Source organism: Phocoena sinus, chromosome 9, assembly GCF_008692025.1.
Source record: "Phocoena sinus isolate mPhoSin1 chromosome 9, mPhoSin1.pri, whole genome shotgun sequence".
NCBI lineage: Eukaryota > Metazoa > Chordata > Mammalia > Artiodactyla > Phocoenidae > Phocoena > Phocoena sinus.
Genome location: NC_045771.1, coordinates 69,630,474 through 69,648,908, shown reverse-complemented (window position 1 = coordinate 69,648,908; position 18,435 = coordinate 69,630,474). Strand labels below are relative to the sequence as shown.

At 35.8% G+C, this 18,435-nt stretch overlaps 1 protein-coding gene across 1 annotated transcript in view; it reads left to right on the top strand.

The window, feature by feature from the left end:
• Window positions 1-18,435, top strand: part of CRPPA (CDP-L-ribitol pyrophosphorylase A) — a 323,188-nt gene that overhangs the window by 154,624 nt on the left and 150,129 nt on the right. Inside the window, exons 7-8 of the mRNA XM_032644013.1 lie at window positions 11,330-11,404; window positions 11,858-11,950. Coding sequence (XP_032499904.1) covers window positions 11,330-11,404; window positions 11,858-11,950 — 168 coding nt within the window. The remainder of the gene's footprint in view (window positions 1-11,329; window positions 11,405-11,857; window positions 11,951-18,435) is intronic.

The window sequence follows — 18,435 nt, the reverse complement described above, 5'->3', positions numbered from 1 at the left end:
TAAGTTTCTTTACTCAGGCATGGAAAATATTGTTTGTTTTCTGTTTGGGAGGAAAGCAGTATGACCAAATAAAAGAGTTAAATTTCACTGGAAACAATTATTAAAACAGTCTCAATTGCAAGATGGAAAAAAATGTAGTTTGGTTTTCATATTTTTTTCAAAGGGGGTGAAAAAATGAGGGTTGGGGAAAAGTCAGAAAATCCCTCAATTCTCAGTGGTATCTCAGCAGAGGCAGGGGAAACTATCAGTGCCTACCATTTAAAAACTCTTCATCTTGTAAAAATAATAATTAGTAAGCTCTACAGTTTATACTGAAAATCACAGAACACACAAATCTGATTTTAAAAATCTGGAGGAAACCTCAAGGCTCTCTCTGTCCCTCAAAATATTCTCACACCTTTTGGTTCTGTAGAATAACTCAGTAAAAATCAGAATTCAAGAAGGTTAAAAAGACAGCATTGCAAGAGATTAATAGAGCAACTGATAATTGTGGAAACAATTAGAGCCACACTGTTATAGAAATAATTAGTACATTAGACATAGAATATAGCAAAGGTCAGGTCAGGTTATTAACATAGACGGAAACTTGGGATAATCACAGTGTATTCCAAGTAAAAACTAAATGATCAATAAGAGAATAGGTGTGAATGATAATAAAGGCATCCAACATATGGATCATGTTTATATGTCAAGTAGACAAACCAAGATGTTATTCTGAAAGTTAGAAGAAAATTTCCTTGAAATGACTAACTAGTTCTGTAAGATGTAGAGGGCATATTTTCAAGAAGAATTGAGGAACAGCAACTGACAATTAAATATGGTGTGATTCTAATTAAGATTTTGAACCTCCTCATAAAGAATTCTTCAGGTAGGTACCTAGGAGCAAAAAACAAAAACAAAACTCATAGAAAGGAGGACACTCTGCCTGACCTCTTGTACCTCCACAGTACTTACTATCCAAATACATACAGTGAAGCGTTGTCTGTAAACGTTGGAGGGAATCAAAGGGGAATCCAAGAATACTACCGCCAGCCAAATTGTCATTTAGTTAGAAAGACAACAGGAAAAAAATTCTTATGTAACTTCTAACTACTTCCTGGTGGAACTACTTGATGTTGAAATCTATCCCAAAAAAATGGTGAATAGAGAGTGAGTAGATGACACATGGACTTTAAAAAGCATCTGGACAATGCTTTGAAACAGTGTTTGAAGACAGTGGTACAGAGACTGCAAATCTCTAAGGGAAAGTGTGAACTAAACTTTTATTCCCAGATAAGCTATTCTTCCAACTAATAGAGTGAAGAACTCTAGGAATGTAAAAATGTTGAGGTTTTTATTAAAAAACAAACAAAACCTACTTGCAATTGAAATTCATCAAATAAAGAAGTGAATTAAAATGAATTTATAAAAGGAGAGGTTTTTATTTAAAACAGTTGTCTTGAGCATAGATAAATTATGTCTAAATTGTGTGAATTATGGCTATAGAATAGTCTATGAATCTAATAAACCTTGTCAGGGTAGAAAAGTACAAGTGACCAGAACAGTGGGTAGAAGAGTTACGAAGTGCTATTTCTTTCTCTCTCATAGGAGGAAATCAATTAGTACTGACTTACAAATGAAGTGCTTTGCCATTGAAAAGTCCAGTGTCTTAATCCTGTTCACGATATTTTACTTAACATTTAGGAAAAGCTCCCTGGAGGTGAAGAATAATCTGAAGTATAGCAGCACCTTCAGTTTTATTATATTTAACCGTTTTTTTTTTTTGCTAACATTAAATAATTTTTAAATGTCATGCATATGATTCCATTTTCATAAAATGTGCTAATGCTTTTGTTCCTTCATCCTTTTGTCCTACCAGCTTACTGCGTATATTATTAATAGAGGATTGTTGAAACGATACTTACCTGATGTTCAGGGTAATTATTTCTAGGTAGTGTTATTTTTGGATGAGTTTTTTTTTTACCTTTATAAAAAACTTCCACATAGTTGATTTTAAGAACATACACTTTTTTTTTCTTCTTGAAACAAGACTGTGCTAAGTTTTTTTTTTTTTTTTTTTTTTTTGCGGTATGCGGCCCTCTCACCGTTGTGGCCTCTCCTGCTGTGGAGCACAGGCTCCAGACGCACAGGCTCAGCGGCCATGGCCCACGGGCCCAGCCGCTCCGCAGCATGTGGGATCTTCACAGACCGGGGCACGAACCCGTGTCTCCTGCATCGGCAGGCGGATTCTCAACCACTGTGCCACCAGGGAAGCCCTGTGCTAAGTTTTAAAAACCTATTTGTCAAGCATTTGCTACTGGGTAAAAACATGTTTCTGTCCTCAGAGACCCCATACCCTAAGAGTATGGGGTCCTCAAGAATTTTATCAGTTTTAATACTTGAAAAGCTAAATTGGAATATCCCTCATGTTCTCATCCTAGACCCTATTTATGTACCTCCAAAAGAAAAATAATTAATTAGTTTATTTATTTATTTATGGCTGCGTTGGGTCTTTGTTGCTGCATGGGGCTTTCTCTAGTTGTGGCAGCGGGGGCTGCTCTTCGTTGCGGTGCGCGGGCTTCTCATTGTGGTGGCTTCTCTTTGTTGTGGAGCACGGGCTCTAGGTGCGTGGGCTTCAATAGTTGTGGCCCGCGGACTCAGTAGTTGTGGCTCATGGACTCTAGAGCACAGGCTCAGTAGTTGTGCACGGGCTTAGTTGCTCCACAGCATGTGGGATCTTCCTGGACCAGGGCTTGAACCCGTGTCCCCTGCATTGGCAGGCGGATTCTTAACCACTGCCCAGGGAAGTCCCCAAAAAGAAATTTTTTAAAGTAAATCATTTTCTTTCTTTTTTCGAGTTCAGAATTCACTCACACTTGTTAAAGTTGAGATACGTGGTTGCCTTATTTCATATCTGTCAAGTCGGAAACTAGGGAGGATTTAAGGATTATACCCAATTTTTATGCGAACACTCATGCCAGTATTGTAAATATTGGTAAAAGACATGAAACTCCAGGGTCAGAGGAAAGAATTTGTTACAGCAATAGCAGTAAGGAGGATAGCAGTGCAGCACTGATTTTCTGAATTGCAGTTCCCCCGGGGGAAATACAATTAGGGCTGGGTGTTGCTAGGCAGTGGAATGTATTAAAGAAGAATCTAGATATCGGGAAGCACTGCCCTTATACAGGGACTGCTGGCAAAGTAGCCCATCCTCCTCTTATGAGAGAGACATTGTCTTTATTACTCTAGAATGCCAAGCAGATTGCTCTATGGAGAGAGATGTCTCTATCTTTACTTTCTACAACGTAAGCAAATTTGCTCCAAGAAGAGAGATGCCTATTTTTGCAAGTCTGCCTGCTATGTGAACATCCTTGAAGAGCCAATTTGGAGTATACTAGCTATTCATGCCTTTTAAAATGTTTGGATACGTGAGAACCCCCTGAAAAATAATCTCCCTGTAATATCTAGAAGATGAGACTCCTTGAGCAAACTTACTGTTGCACAGCGGAAACTGATTTCTTTATTTCACTATTGATACATGGCTGATGACTATGGAAGTTTTTTTTGTTTTGGAATAATCTTCCCTCTGAAATTTGTACTCAAAAACTTTAAACCAAAGTAAAATTCTTGAAATTCATGAGCCAAGTGATTTCTGTAGCGTAGCTAAGATCTCAAAACCTTTACCTCTCTTTCTCAAATATTTTGTCAAAATCAGGTAGAATTAAGCTGAATTCTTCTGAAGAGGCAGTGCTCTTAGAGATACAGAGTTTCACATTTTACTATGGAACAAGCATTGTATTTTAGATACATAAGTAAAGCTTTCTAAATGTAATGCCAGTATTAACCACGAAAATGTGACTTCTTACAGAGTTATAGCAGAGATATCATTACAACAGAGCCCTTGTTTAGTAGTTTTTTGTTCATATTGCTATAATAGAAAAACTAGAGAATAATTAGAGCATTGAACTATATGGAAGAAAAATTTTATTAGGAAAGTTTTTATAGTGTATGTACTATTTTCTATCTAGTCTGGGACTACCTCTAGTAATAATCTTCTTCCCTTATTATTGTTGCCCTAGTTTAAGTCTTATTTCTCTATCATATATAATCATTTCTTTTTGTTTTTATTGAGATATAGTTGACATTAGTTTTAGGTGTATGACATTGTGATTCAACATTTATATACCTTATGGATTGATCACCAAGATAAGTCTAGTAACCATCTGTCACTATACAAAATTACCACAATATTATTGACTAGATTCCCTTTGTTGTACATTCCATTCCATGACTTACTTTGTAACTGCAAGTTTGTACTACTTTATGTTCTTCACCTGTTTTGCCCATACCCTTACCTCCCCCATCCCCACCCCTCTGGCAACCACCAGCTTGTTCTCCCTTATCTATGAGTTTCCTTATGTTTTATTTTGTTCGTTCATTTGTTTTGTTTTTTAGGTTCCATGTATAAGTGTATTTCTCTCTCTGACTTATTTCATTTAGCATAATACCCTCTGGAATATCATGGATGTTCCATCCATGTTGTCGCAAATGACAAGATTTTATTCTTTTTTATGGCTGAGTATATTCCACTGTGTATGCATACATACATATGTGTGTGTGTGTGTATTTTATATATATATATATATATATATATATATATAAATACACACACACACACACACACACACACCTCCACATCTTCAAGCATTCATCTATCAACAGGCACTTCCATATCTTGGCTGCTACATTGAACACAGTGGTGCTTATATCTTTTTGATTAGTGTTTTCATTTTCTTTGGGTAAATACCCAAGAGTGGAATTGCTGGTTAGTATAGTAGTTATAGTTTTAATTTTTGGGGGAACCTCGATACCGTTTTCCATAGTGGCTGCACCAGTTTACATTCTCACCAACAGTGCACTAGGGTTCCTTTTTTTCCATACCGTCTCCAACGTTTGCTATTTGTGGTCTTTTTGATGATAGCCATTCTGACAAGTATGAGGTGATCTCTCATGGTGATTTTGATTTGCATTTCTCTGATGATTAGTGATGTCAAGCATCTTTCCGTGTGCCTGCTGGCCTTCTATATGTCTTCTTTGGAGAAATGTCTGTTCAGGACTTCTGTCCACTTTTTGATTGGGTTGTGTGTTTGTTTTGATATTCAGTTGTATGAGCTGTTTGTGTATTTTGCATATTAACCCTTTTTGGGTCATATCATTTGCAAATACTCCCATTCAGTAGGTTGTGTCTTTGTTTTATCAATGATTTCCTTTGCTATTCAAAATCTTGTAAGTTTAATTAGGTCTCATTTGTTTATTTTTGCTTTTGTTTCTTTTGCCTTAGGGGACAGATCCAAAAAAATTTGCTATGATTTATGTCAAAGAGTGTTCTGCCTATGTTTTCTTCTAGGAGTTTTATGGTTTCTGGTCTTTCATTTAAGTCTTTAATCTATCTTGAGTATATTTTTGTATGTGGTATAAGAAAGTGGTCCAGTTTTATTCTTTTGAATGTAACTGTCCAGTTTTTTCAAAACTATTTGTTGAGGAGACTTTCTTTCCACACTATGTATTATTGGCTTCTTTGTCATAAATTAATTAACCAGATACGGGTGGGTTTATTTCTGGGCCCTCTCCTCTGTTCCATTGATCTATATGTCTGCTTTTGTGCCAGTACCATACAGTTTTGATTACTATAGCTTTGTAGTATAGTTTGAAATCAGGGCGCATGATACCTCCAGGTTTGTTGTTCTTTCTCAAGATTGCTTTGGCTATTTGGGGTCCTTTGTTATTCCATAGGTACTTTAGAATTATTTGTATTAGTTCTACGATAAATGCCATTGGTATTTTGATAGGGACTGTACTGAATCTGTAGATTGCTTTGGGTAGTATCATCATTTTAACAAAATTTTTTTTCCAGTCCATGAGCACAGTATGTCTTTCCACTTAATCGTGTCATCTTTAATTTCTTTCATCAATGTTTTATAGTTTTCAGAGTATAGGTCTTTAACCTTCTTGGTTAAATTTATTCCTAGGTATTTTATTCTTTTTGATAAAATTATAAATAGAATTGCCTTAATTTCACTTTCTGATAGTTTATTATTAGTGTACAGAACTGCAACAGATTTATACATATTTTGTATTCTACAATTTTACTGAATTCATTTATTCTAATAGGTTTTTAGTGGAGTCTAGGGTTTTCTATACATAGTGTCATATCATCTGCAAATAGTGACAGTTTTATTTTTTCTCTTCCAGTTTGTATTGTTTTTGTGTCTTATTCTGGTGTGATTGCTGTGGCTGGGACTTCCCATACTATGTTGAATAGAAGTGGTGATGGTGGGCATCCTTGTCTTTTGCCTGATCTGAAAGGAAAATCTTTCAGCTCTTCACCACTGAGTATGATGTTAGCTGTGGGTTTGTCATATATGACCTTTTTTATGTTAAGGTATGTTCCCTCTATACCTGCCTTATTAAGAGTTTCCATCATAACTGGATGTTGAATTTTGTCAAAAGTTTCTTCTAGATCTATTGGGGTAATCATATGATTTTTATTCTTCATTTTGTGAATGTGCTGTATCATGTTCATTGATGTGTGAATATTGAATCAAACTTGTGTCCCTGGAATTAATCTCACTTGATTATGGTGTATGATCCTTTTAATGTATTGTTGAATTCAGTTTGCTCATATTTTGTTGAGGATTTTTGCATCTATGTTCATCATTGATATTGGCCTGATGAATATTAATTTTCTTTTTTTGTAGTGTTGTTATATGGTTTTGGTATCACAGTGATGCTGGCCTCCTAAAATGAGTTTGAAGCCATTTCTTCCTTTTCAATTCTTTGGAATAGTTAGAGAAGGGTAGGTATTAAGTCTTATTTAAATGTTTGATAGAATTCACATGTGAAGCCCTCACATCCTAGACTTTTGTTTGTTGGGAGTTTTTTCATTACTGATTTAATTTCATTACCAGTCATCAGTCTGTTCAGATTTTCTATTCTTTCCTGATTCAGTCTTAGAAGATTTTATGTTTCTAGGAATTTATCTGTTTCTTTTAGGTTGTCCAATTTGTTGGTGTATAATTATTCACAGTAATCTCTTGTCCATTGTATTTCTGTGGTATTAGTTGTAATTTCTTCTCTTTTTATTTATTTGGGCTCTCTTTCTTTTTTTCACGATGTGTCTCTCTAAAGGTTTGTGAATTTTTAAAATCTTTTTAAAACCCCAGCTCTTAGTTTCATTGATTTAAAAAGATTTTTTTAAAGTCTCTATTTCATTTATTTTTGCTCTGATTTTCATCATTTCCTTCCTTCAACTAACTGTGTTTCTTTTATTCATCTTTTCCTGGTTCCTTTAGGTGTAAAGTTATATTGTTTATTTGAGATTGTTCTTGTTTCTTGAGGTAGGCCTGCATTACTGTAAGCATCCCTTCTAAAACTGCTTTCACTGCATCCCATAGATTTTGGAACAATTGTCTTTCCATTTTCATTTGTTTCAGAGTATTTTTTTGATTTTTTCATTGACCCATTGATTGATTAGTAGCTTTTGGTTTAGGCTCCAAAATGTTTCTGGTTTTTTTTCCAGTTTTCTTCTTGTAATTGATTTACAGTTTTATACTGTTTGGGTCAGAAAAGATGCTAGGTGTGATTTCAGTCTTCTTAAATTTATTGAGACTTGTTTTGTGGCCTAACATGAGATCTATCCTGGAGAATGTTCATGTGTATTTTTAAAGAATGTGTATTCTGCTGTTTTGGGGGTGAAAGGTCTATAGATATCTATTTTTAGTGGTCTAGTGTGCCTTTAAGGCCAGTGTTTCCTTATTGATATTCTGTCTGATATGTCTATTGGTGTAAGTGGAGTGTTAAAGTCTACTATTATCATATTATTGTCAGTACCTTCCTGTATGTGTGTTAATATTTGCTTTATATTTGCTCCTTTTTTGGGTGCATAGATATTTATAAGTGTTATAGTCTCTTGTTGGATTGTTCCCTTTATCTTTATATAATGACATTCTTTGTCTCTTGTTACATTTGTTGTTTTAAAGTCTATTTTGTCTGATATGCATATTGCTACCCTAGCTTATATGGAAAATCTTTTCTATTCTTTCACTTTTAGTCTGTGTGTGTCTTTAGATATGAAGTGAGTTGCTTGAAGGTGACCTATAGATGGGTCTTATTTTTTTTATCCTTTCAGCCACCTGTGTCTTTTGATTATAGCATTTAGTTCATTTTGATTGAAGTGACTGTTGATTAGGTATGTACTTATTGTCATTTTGTTAGTTGTTTTCTGATTGGTTTTGTAGTTCTTTATCGCTTTCTTCTTCTCTGGTTCTTTTCCCTTCCCATTTGATGAGTTTCTTTAGTGTTATGTTTGGCTTCCTTTCTCTATTTTTTGTGTATCTGTTAGAGGTTTTTGACTTGTGGTTACCATAAGGTTTATATATAACAAACTATGTGTATAGTAGCCCATTTTAAGTTGATGGCGTCTTGAGTTCAAACGTGTTCTAAAAGCACAACATTTTATTCTTACCCATGCTTTATATTTTTTTTTTTTTTTTTTTGCGGTATGCGGGCCTCTCACTGTTGTGGCCTCTCCCATTGCGGAGCACAGGCTCCGGACGCGCAGGCCCAGCGGCCATGGTTCACGGGCCCAGCCACTCCGTGGCATGCGGGATCCTCCCGGACCGGGGCACGAACCGGTATCCCCTGCATCGGCAGGCGGACTCTCAACCACTGCGCCACCAGGGAAGCCCCATGCTTTATATTTTTGATGTCACATTTTATATCTTTTTACTTTGGGTATCATTTAAATAAATATTTTAGATACAGACGATTTTACTACTTTTGTCTTTTAATCTTCATACTAGCTATATAGGTGGTTGATCTACTACTACCTTTACTATATGTTTGCCTTTACCAGTGAGTTTTTCCTTCGTAAATTTCTGGTTTCTAGCTATTGCCTTTTCCATTTAAAGAATTCCCTTTAACATTTCTTATAAGGCCAGTTTTGTGGTGATGAAGTACTTTAGCTTTTGCTTCTGGGAAACTCTGTATCTTGCCAGGTAGAGTATTCTTGGTTGTAAGTTTTCTCCTTTCTGTACTTTGAATATATCATGCTAGTCTCTTCTGGGGCCTATAAAGTTTCTGCCGAAAAGTAGCTGATAGTCTTATGGGGGTTTTCCCTTGTATGTAACTAGTTGCTTTTCTCTTGCTGATTTTAAAATTCCCTCTTTATATTTAAATTTTGACATTTTAATTATAATGTGTCTTGGTGTGGGTCTCTTTGGGCTCATCTTGTTTGGTACTGTCTGTGCTTCCTGGACATGGATGTCTGTTTCCTTCCCCAGATTTGGGAAGTTTTTAGCCATTGTTTTTTCAAATAGGTTTTGTGTCCTTGTCTCTCTTTGCCTTCTGGGGCCCCTGTACTTCAAATGTTAGTATACTTGATGTTGTATCAGAGGTCCCTTTTTCTTTTATTCTCATTTTTTAAAATTCTTTTTTAATTTTTGTTGTTTTGATTGGGTGATTACAAGTACCCTATCATGCAGATTGATGATTCATTCTTCTGCATCTTCTGATCTCTTGTTGATTCCCTCTAGTGTATTTTTCATTATAGTTATTGTATTCTTCAGCTCTGATTGGCTCATTTTTGTGTTTTCTTTTTAAGTTCTCACTGAGTTCACATACTTCTCTCCATTCAGTGAGCTTATTTATTACTGTTAATTTGAACTCTTTATCTGATAGAACAGTTCATTTTCATTTTGTTGAGTTCTTTTTTTGAAGTTTTGCCAACTTTCATTTGGAAGATAGTCTTTTGTTTCCTCATTTTACCTAACTCTGTTTCTGTGTATTAGGTATATCAGCTACATCTCCTGGTTTTGAAAGAGTGACCTTATATAAATGGTGTCCTGTGGGGCCTGATGGTGCAGTCTCCCCTGGTCATTGTGCCCTCCTGTTATGGTTGGGCCACAGTTGTTGCAGGCCTGCTGAAACGGTGTGCTGGTTCTTGACCTGGCTGGCTGAGAGGTCTGGCCACAACTGCTCCTGGCCTGCTGATGTGTGGGGCTGGCTTCTGAGAGCAGGAGCCACTTTGGAGGGGTGCTGGTGCTGACTGAGGCCAGCCACTGGGTGGGGTGAGGCAGCAGGTACTTTAGAGAAGCTAGCCGGGTTGGGTGGGTTGAGGAGGGCTGTTCCTCAGGGGAATACTGGGGTGGGTCACATGGGTTAACTAGGTTGATGAACAGTGGTAGAAATGGCAACGGCCTGGTAGGTAGAAGAGTTTGAAAAAAAAAATGTTGCCTGCCACTGCTTCTGTCCCTGGAGAGAGTTCTACCAGATTTCTGCCCCTCCAGCACAAGCCCTGAAACTAGTCAGTAAATTTCCTTTGATAATACCTAGGCTCTTTTCAAGGCTCTGCCTCTGTGCTGGGACTCTGAGTGAGTTTGTGTGTGAGCCTTTCACGAGCAGTATCTTGATTTCTCACAGCCCTCTACCTCTCCCGGGTGTGCGCGCCACTGGTTTTCAAAGGCAGATGTTATGGGGGCTCATCTTCCTGGTGTAGGCCCCTCGGGATGGGGAGTCCAACGTGGGGCTCAGACTCCTAGCTCCTCAGGGGGAACCTTCACGGTTGCGATATCCCTCCTGCTTATGGACAGCTGCACTGGGGGTGGGGGTTCTGATTAGACTGCATGTCTGCCCCTCTGCCCGTCCTTCCTGTCTTGATGTGGCCTTTTCTTTATAGCATTGGTTGTAGAAAGTCTGTTCTGCTAATCTTCAAGTCATTCTCAGAGACAGTCATTCTATATGTAGTTGTAGTTTTGGTGTTTCATGGGAGGGGTGAGCTCAGGATCGTCCTACTCTGCTATCTTGATCTGGACCCTCAGAAGAAGGCCTATGATGGTAATCTCTTGTTGCTTTCCCTGTTTCTAGTCATTACATATTTAGTTAAATGTATTCTTTGTAACTATAGTATTTAACATGCTTCCAGAATTCTCTAAAAATTCTTGTCTAACCAATTTTTAAATTTTATTCAAAAATTTTCTACTGTATATTTTTTGTATAAGAAAAACCAGACTATTTGCCTATTCCTGAATATATGTTGAGCCTTTTCAACATTTTTTTATCTAAAACAATTTCCTATCTACTTATTTGCTACAATAATAATTATTTTAGGACTACTTCAAGTGGGGTTTTTTTGGGTAGCCTCATAAACTTCAGTCTGAATTATTTTGCTCTTATGCATGGTCCTTGGTGTTATGTGCCTATAGAAATTTTGTGCTCATAAAGTTGTTTATGCTCATGTTTGGTCTTTCTATCTAGTTTGTAAACTCTTTTTTCCTCTAATTTTTTCTCCTAGCATGTAAAAGTCACATCTGGCAGAGATATTCAGCAAATCATCTTAGAGCAATGCTACAATTTTGTTTGTGTGAATGTAAGTAGTTAATACAAATGATTAAAAGCACTTGAGGATTTGTATAAATGTAATGTTTGACAAGTAGTTAGTTTTCTTAAGTATTTGAATTTAAGATTTTGATAGGTGAGTTGTGTTATTCAATATGTATTTAGAAATTTTATTTTTGTCTTTTGAAATAGGGAAATAACATTTTCTAACAACCTAGTTCACGTAATGAGAAGAGGGTGATATTTCTTTAAACGGTATTTTCAAATTTCTGGTAAAAAGTAGATAAGAAGATAGGTTTGAATTAATGAATTAAAAAAATTTTAATAGCTATAATCTTATGGGTATCCTTTAACATTGTTTGAAAATTTAAAATTAAGCTTGATAGATATTTTGAATGTTTAAATGTTTAAAAGCTATCCATTTTTCTCCTTCAATGAACTCTTAAGTCATTTAAGAACTTCTTTTATTTTTCTGGTCTTTCAGGTTATGACCTCTGATTTTGAAGAAACCCAGAAATTACTGAATATGCTTGAAGAGAGTAATCTTTCCATTTTATATCCTGTTGTTGTTATTTCAGTAAGTGAATTAATGCAGACTTTTCAAACTTAGGCTTTGTTCCTTGAAATTCAACTTTTCTTTTTTAACAAAATTTCATCCAACTGAAGAAATCCATCTAAACCCAAACAAAGAAACTCTTCTCGGTGGGTTCTTGAACTCACTTTCTTGCTTTGAGTAATCTGACTGCAGGTCCTTATTATTTCAATTATTTGTTTGAACCGATAGGTTTTTCACCCTAGCAAAAATTGCATGTCTTTTCCTTCATTAGAATTTCAGAGGTTATTGCTGAGTTGACTTGTTGTTTGGATAATGTGAAAGAGCTTTATTTTAGTGTACTACCAGAATGCCATTAGAGAAGAAATCCCAAAGTTAAAAAACTGAGGGGCACAAATCAGATGGAAGAAAATACTCTTAGGTTGTTTCATCTTCTCTGTTCCATGGACAGCAAAAGTAGAATGAGCAGACTTCCCTGGTGGCGCAGTGGTTGAGAATCCGCCTGCCAATGCAGGGGACGCGGGTTCGTGCACCGGTCTGGGAAGATCGCACATGCTGCAGAGCGGCTTGCCCGTGAGCCATGGCCGCTGAGCCTGCGCGTCCGGGGCCTGAGCTCCGCAACGGGAGAGACCACAGCAGTGAGAGGCCCGCGCACCGCAAAAAAAAAAAAAAGTAGAATGAGCAACAGATAAAAGAGAAGTCCTAGAAAAATGGCCCATGAAAGTTTTGGAGAGATCTTTTCTGTGAAAGCCTAAAAATGTATGTTTAGTACAGAATTCACTTGATTGGCCTTTTTAACTGTGCAGCAGAGGGGTATTTCAGAGGGCAAGACCAGGAAGTAACAAAACCAGAGCCCAGGACTGACAAACTAGCTGAGAAGAATCTGTTGTCAGCAGCATTTTGCTGTGGGAAGACGTTCCAAACATGAAATTCTCAAAACAATTGCTTAGCAATTGTTGAATTCATAAAGCTCAGGCCTGTGCCATAGTGTGGAAATTAAATTCTTGTTAGGTGAGATTATTAATACAGAATAAAGAAAATTTGCACTAAAAATAAGTAGCTCTAGACTGAGCCATGCAAGTAGAAACAGATTAGCAACTGGGGGAAGTTTGATGATTTCACCTGCCTATTGTATTTGATTTTATGCCCTAGAGATGAGTTCCATGAGTGCTGCTGGTCATGGAAACCCAGGTTCCTCATGTGAATGATTTTAACAGAAATATAGATGTTTTCATTGGTATTTTTAGGAACAGCATGAAATGTTCCAAATGCTGAAGGGCTCTAAGTCTCCATAGGTTGGAGATAAATTCAGAGTTCTGTTTGGCTCCCTATTCATCGCTCCACGTTAACTTGCTTAGAAATCTCATTCACACCATGTCCCCTGATATTCTTCTGAAGAGGCAGAAGAGTACTGTAAAGAGAGCAAAGGCTTTGAATTCAGAATACATTGGTTCCTTGGTCAAGTTACTTAACTTTTCTGAGGCTTGCTTTCCTCCTTTTAGAAATGAGGCTAGTAGCCCTACTTGTTAAATCACTGTCAGGATTAAAATGAATGAATGTAAAATGTAGTTGATATTATAGTGCTGGGCCCTTGGCAGCCGTGCAATGTTAGTTTCATTTAATAGTCTAGCTCCTGCTCTTTCCAATTTGGATGAGATGAATCACAGCTTACTGATGCTGCTCTAATCTGATTCCTGAGCTTCAGTCCTACATTGTTCAGCATTTTATCAGGTACTTCCATTTGAGTACTTGACTATCTTCTCACGCCTAGCATGTCAGATCTCTCCCAAAAGCACATTCCCCATTAGTTGACTTCTCTTAGTGGCAGTATAGTTGTGGCAGGCATGCAGGTGGGAATCTGTGTCATCAATGAATTTTCCTTCTACCCTTTTCCTCTGCTTCTCTTCACCAAATACACACACACACACACACACACACACACACACACACACACACACAGCATTTTTAAACTGTTAGTTCTTGTAGTTTATTGTTACTATTGTATCTCAAGTTCAGTCCTTTGCATTGCTTCCATAAATATTTGAATTTAGTTTTCTGTTGACTCCTGTAGAGTTCCATTCTACATATCCTAGTAAATGCCAGATTTTCATTCTTCTTTTTGGCTACCTAGTGTTCTGCATTAAACTAAGGGAAAAGATGGACAATCCTCTAGTTAGGAAGGAAGTGTCTACGAGAACTAATTTTAGAATAGTATTATTATAAGTCAGTATACGCTAAGTCAGTATGCTATAAAAACTAAAATGTTCACTTTAAACTGGAGAGTTGTCACTCTATAGTTAATACTTGTCTACCTGTTATTTTCCCATTACATAGGTAGAATCAGTGTGGTGATTATTAGGGTTATTATTAAACTTAATAGGAAAATGTCTCTAGAACGTATCTGGAATCTGTATCCTTGGGGTGGAACAAATCACTGGAAAGGTAAAGAATACTGCCTTGTTGGATTGAGAGTCAAGTAAATTGTCTCTGGATTTTTTAATTGTCCTGTAAATGATTGTGTAAAGGCTTCATCTTTTTTTTCCTTCTGATGCTACTTTACCCCCAAATTGCCGAAAGGCCATTTCAGTTTCCCTGTGACTTAAAATTTGGCAGAATCATTCAAATATTCCCCAAATAAATAGTTGTGTGGAAAATATAGTGTAGAATAAAAGACTTAAAGTTGAGTCTAGATATCTGGGGACACAATTTTTACATTAGTTAAATGGGAACAATGCATACACATATAGTGTGTGGATATGAAAGTATGAATACATATGCAGACATATATACATATATATGTAATTGAAAAGATATTATGTGAATCAGATAGCTCTGAGGCTATGGTGTGTTTACTTTGCCTCTATCTGAATTACTTCTCTAGAAGATTAAGCCAAGACGAAAAGGACACTACCATGAGGGATTTTTTTTTTTTAAATAAGCCTTTTTAAAGCACTTTTAAATTCTGAGAAGAGTCTGTTCATTTGCTTCCCTCAACAGGTAGATTTTATTCATCAGAAAATAAATCCAAAGTGACATCTGAGTCATAGAAAAGTATCTCCATTTTTATTTTGGGATTATGTGATTCAATAGTTATTGAATGCATGTATTGTAAATGTTTACAGGCCTATTTTTTCTTGGCTGACATGTAGTACAGTCATGGTTTATCAACTTTGATTTTCAGTCCATCTGAAGAGAGGAAGGCTTGGTAGGAATCAGTCAGATGAAAAGGAAAATTGTGGTTGAGTAGGTGTTTGTGAGGGTTTTTTCAACTCAGAGGGTGTTTAGTTAAGGCCCTCATTTGCAGTGTCATCATGTTTTACTGTACAAGGACAAATATTCAGAAGAAATGGGACTGAAAGTCAGTTTAGCTGGGGCGTTTGTTTGACGAAAACATTAGATCATGTTCTCAGTGCTAAAAACTTAATGTCAGGACAACAGTATTGATGAAGCCCACATATCGCTTCTATTATATTCTTATGTAGATACAGAAAAATATTTTGGAATACCCTGGTTAGCTGTCATTCAGTAGTCATTCAGAAGGTACGTGTGACTTTCAAGTTCATTCTGGAGTATTTACACCTTGGAGGGAGCTAACTACTAAAGGAATGGACGGTTAATGGTGCTGGGTTCTAGGTATTTAGGATACTTAGGTTTTAGTTCGGGTTCTGTAGGATTCTTGGTTGTTCAAAGATCAGAGATCAACTTCTCCCTGGATTTTATGAAAGCAAAATGGGTTAGGAAATATTTAATGCGGGAGGTTTTTGTTATCTAAGATAAACTGGCATAGGTAGAGCCTACTGTTTTAAGATCCATGTAGAGAAAGGAGCAAAATTTTAGCATGAGAAGTAGGACAAATAACTGGGATTTTATCTTAGAAGAACTAAGATATTTATTAAAATAATTTTATCTTCTATTTTTAAAATTTAGGTTATGTTTGCAAAAATAAACTTTTTTGAATGATCTTGTAGACATTTATATGATAATATGTTGTGACATGCTTCATTTCAAGTGGTCATTTTTGCAAAAATATTTTTGGTTATTTTTAGTTTTGTAAGCAATATTCTTTATTACAACTTTGTTCAAAATACCTTTTTGGACTATCTATTTGGTCATCATTCTTATATTCTTTTTATGTACTTTAAGTAGTCTCATTTTGCCTGCTTCTTAATTCTTGATGATGTTGAATATGATTTAAGGAATTTATCAATGTTAATTTGATCAACTTAAAAAATCTTCTGTTTTGGTAGGTATAACTTAATTGTAGTTATAATGAGTTATCAGAACTTTCCAAATTTCTGTAGTCAGCTGGAGACTGACGGATGATAGAATAGGTGCCAGCATTAAAGTGAGGAGAGATAGTTGGGTGGGGTCATTTTTTAAGTATTCTGTTTTTCAGTGCATCTGTGTGGCTTAGGATGACGTTTGTTATTGTATGCAATCTTTCAACTGTGAGCCTGTGGGAACACATATTTGGATAGCAATCACACCTTGTACTAGACTAGTCTCTACTTGAAAGAAAAAAAAAGCCTTTTTAAAACTAGAAACTGGTTGGCATGAAGGAATTTTTAAAATTTAGATCACTTTCTGTGTTTTTTTAACAAGAAAAACCTTATAAATATTAAAGGCCAATGCTTTCTTTCGTAAAGTTGTATAAGAATTATGTTTAAGAATCCTTTTCAGATGTGATTTTTGATGCTGTTTAGTCTATCACGTGAGTTATCAAGGAGCCAAGTTTTTATCCCGAGTTGACTGGTTTTTGATAGCCTGTCTTTCTTGTGGTTACCAGGGGGTGTATAGTACTGCTAGCACCTTTTCCAGATTGCAGCAAGAGGGTCATCTGAAAGCTCTTTTGGAATCACCTGATACAATAACTATCAACATGGGACATGTTCAGTTTTCTATTTTCTACTATTTTCTATTATTTGTTTTTTTTGCTACTTAAGTAATAAACAAATATTTAGAAAAGACAATATTTGAGATCTATTAGAATAGTAAAAGGTAAATTCATGAAGTTTCTGATATAAAAATCACTCCAAAAAAACCCCATAGGCTTCTATTTAAATTGTACAAGACACAAAGGTGTTAAGAGTCTGAATTGTAGGTTGTCTTTTCTTAGAAATTAATGATCAGAGAAGTGTTTTTTCCCCGGTAATGGAGGAGATTTTCAGAAGACAAAGCTAAGTATAGCTGTTTTCCATCCAAGATTATCTAAAATCAAATGTAAAACTGTCAAAAAATACTTTCCAGGTCCAGAAAAGAAAATAGAGATTCTACTTTTTTTGGATCTGGCAAGATTTCCACAAAATATTCTTTAGTACTACTATCAGATGAGATAATGGAGAGTATATTCTTACTTATTCAGTGAGCATAGCTGATTCATATAATAGGCACCAAAAGTTTAATTTTTAAAAGCAGAAAGAAATTGGCCACAAATTTAAGTGGAAGTTAAAAACTGAGAAATGAAGCAGATTCTTTAATTTTACTTGATAAAATAGTTTATCACTTTCCACAGCAAAATAATTTTACAGTAATTATCTGGATAATTATCCAAGAGCTCTAATTTCCCCTGACAATGTAGACAATAATTTTATTGGTGCTTTAGGAGAGATAGGAATCTTTTCATGAATTTACTTAAGCAAAAAACAGAAATTCCCATATGGAATTTTAATGCTTTGAAAAACATAAATAAACCTTCAAAAGTGCCTAATTTAGTTCTAGTTACAGGAAAGTAGTTTATTGACATAATAGATCAGAATACATGATCTTTAAAATACTTCAAAATGTTTAATATTTGAACATGTCAGCAAATAAAAAAAATGGAAAACCACCATCAGTTGACACTTGATACATTCACATCTGGGGAAACTGTCACAGAGATGTAAATTGTTTCCAGAAGGTTCCACACTCACCAGTGGCAGAGCCAGGAACAGAATCAATCCAATGTGCAGTTTATCATATACACTTGTTACTCTTACGCTCTCATGAATGTGTTAAATAATGAGATGGAAAGAGATTAAAAATACACATATACATATATATATGTGTTTAAAATTTCTTCCTAATAAAGAACAAATGACAATTGGAAAAACACATTGATTCCTTCTTTTAAGTGCTAATGGTTTCTTTCTTTAGCTTCACAGGGTACTGAGCCTTTATTGAACTTAAGTTATAAAAATCTGTGGTCCTGTTAAATTTCTTAACAGAACCCAGCATGTGTATTTTTCACTTTAACTTCTTGTTCTATACATTTCATTCTGTTAACCTTATTACTACTGGACTAAGAAAGTGTGTTTTTAAGGCAAAATTTCTTATAAGACCAAAGAAGAGAGCGCTTCCTATCATAATTCTTACTGCTTCCATATTGGGTTTACTCTTTATGGGGCACAGTTTACCTTAGAACAATATTGGTTTGAACTGCGCAGGTCCACTTATAGGCAGATTTTTTTAGTAGTAAATACTATAGTACTACAGGATCCTAGTTGGTTGAATCCACAGATGCTGAGGAACTG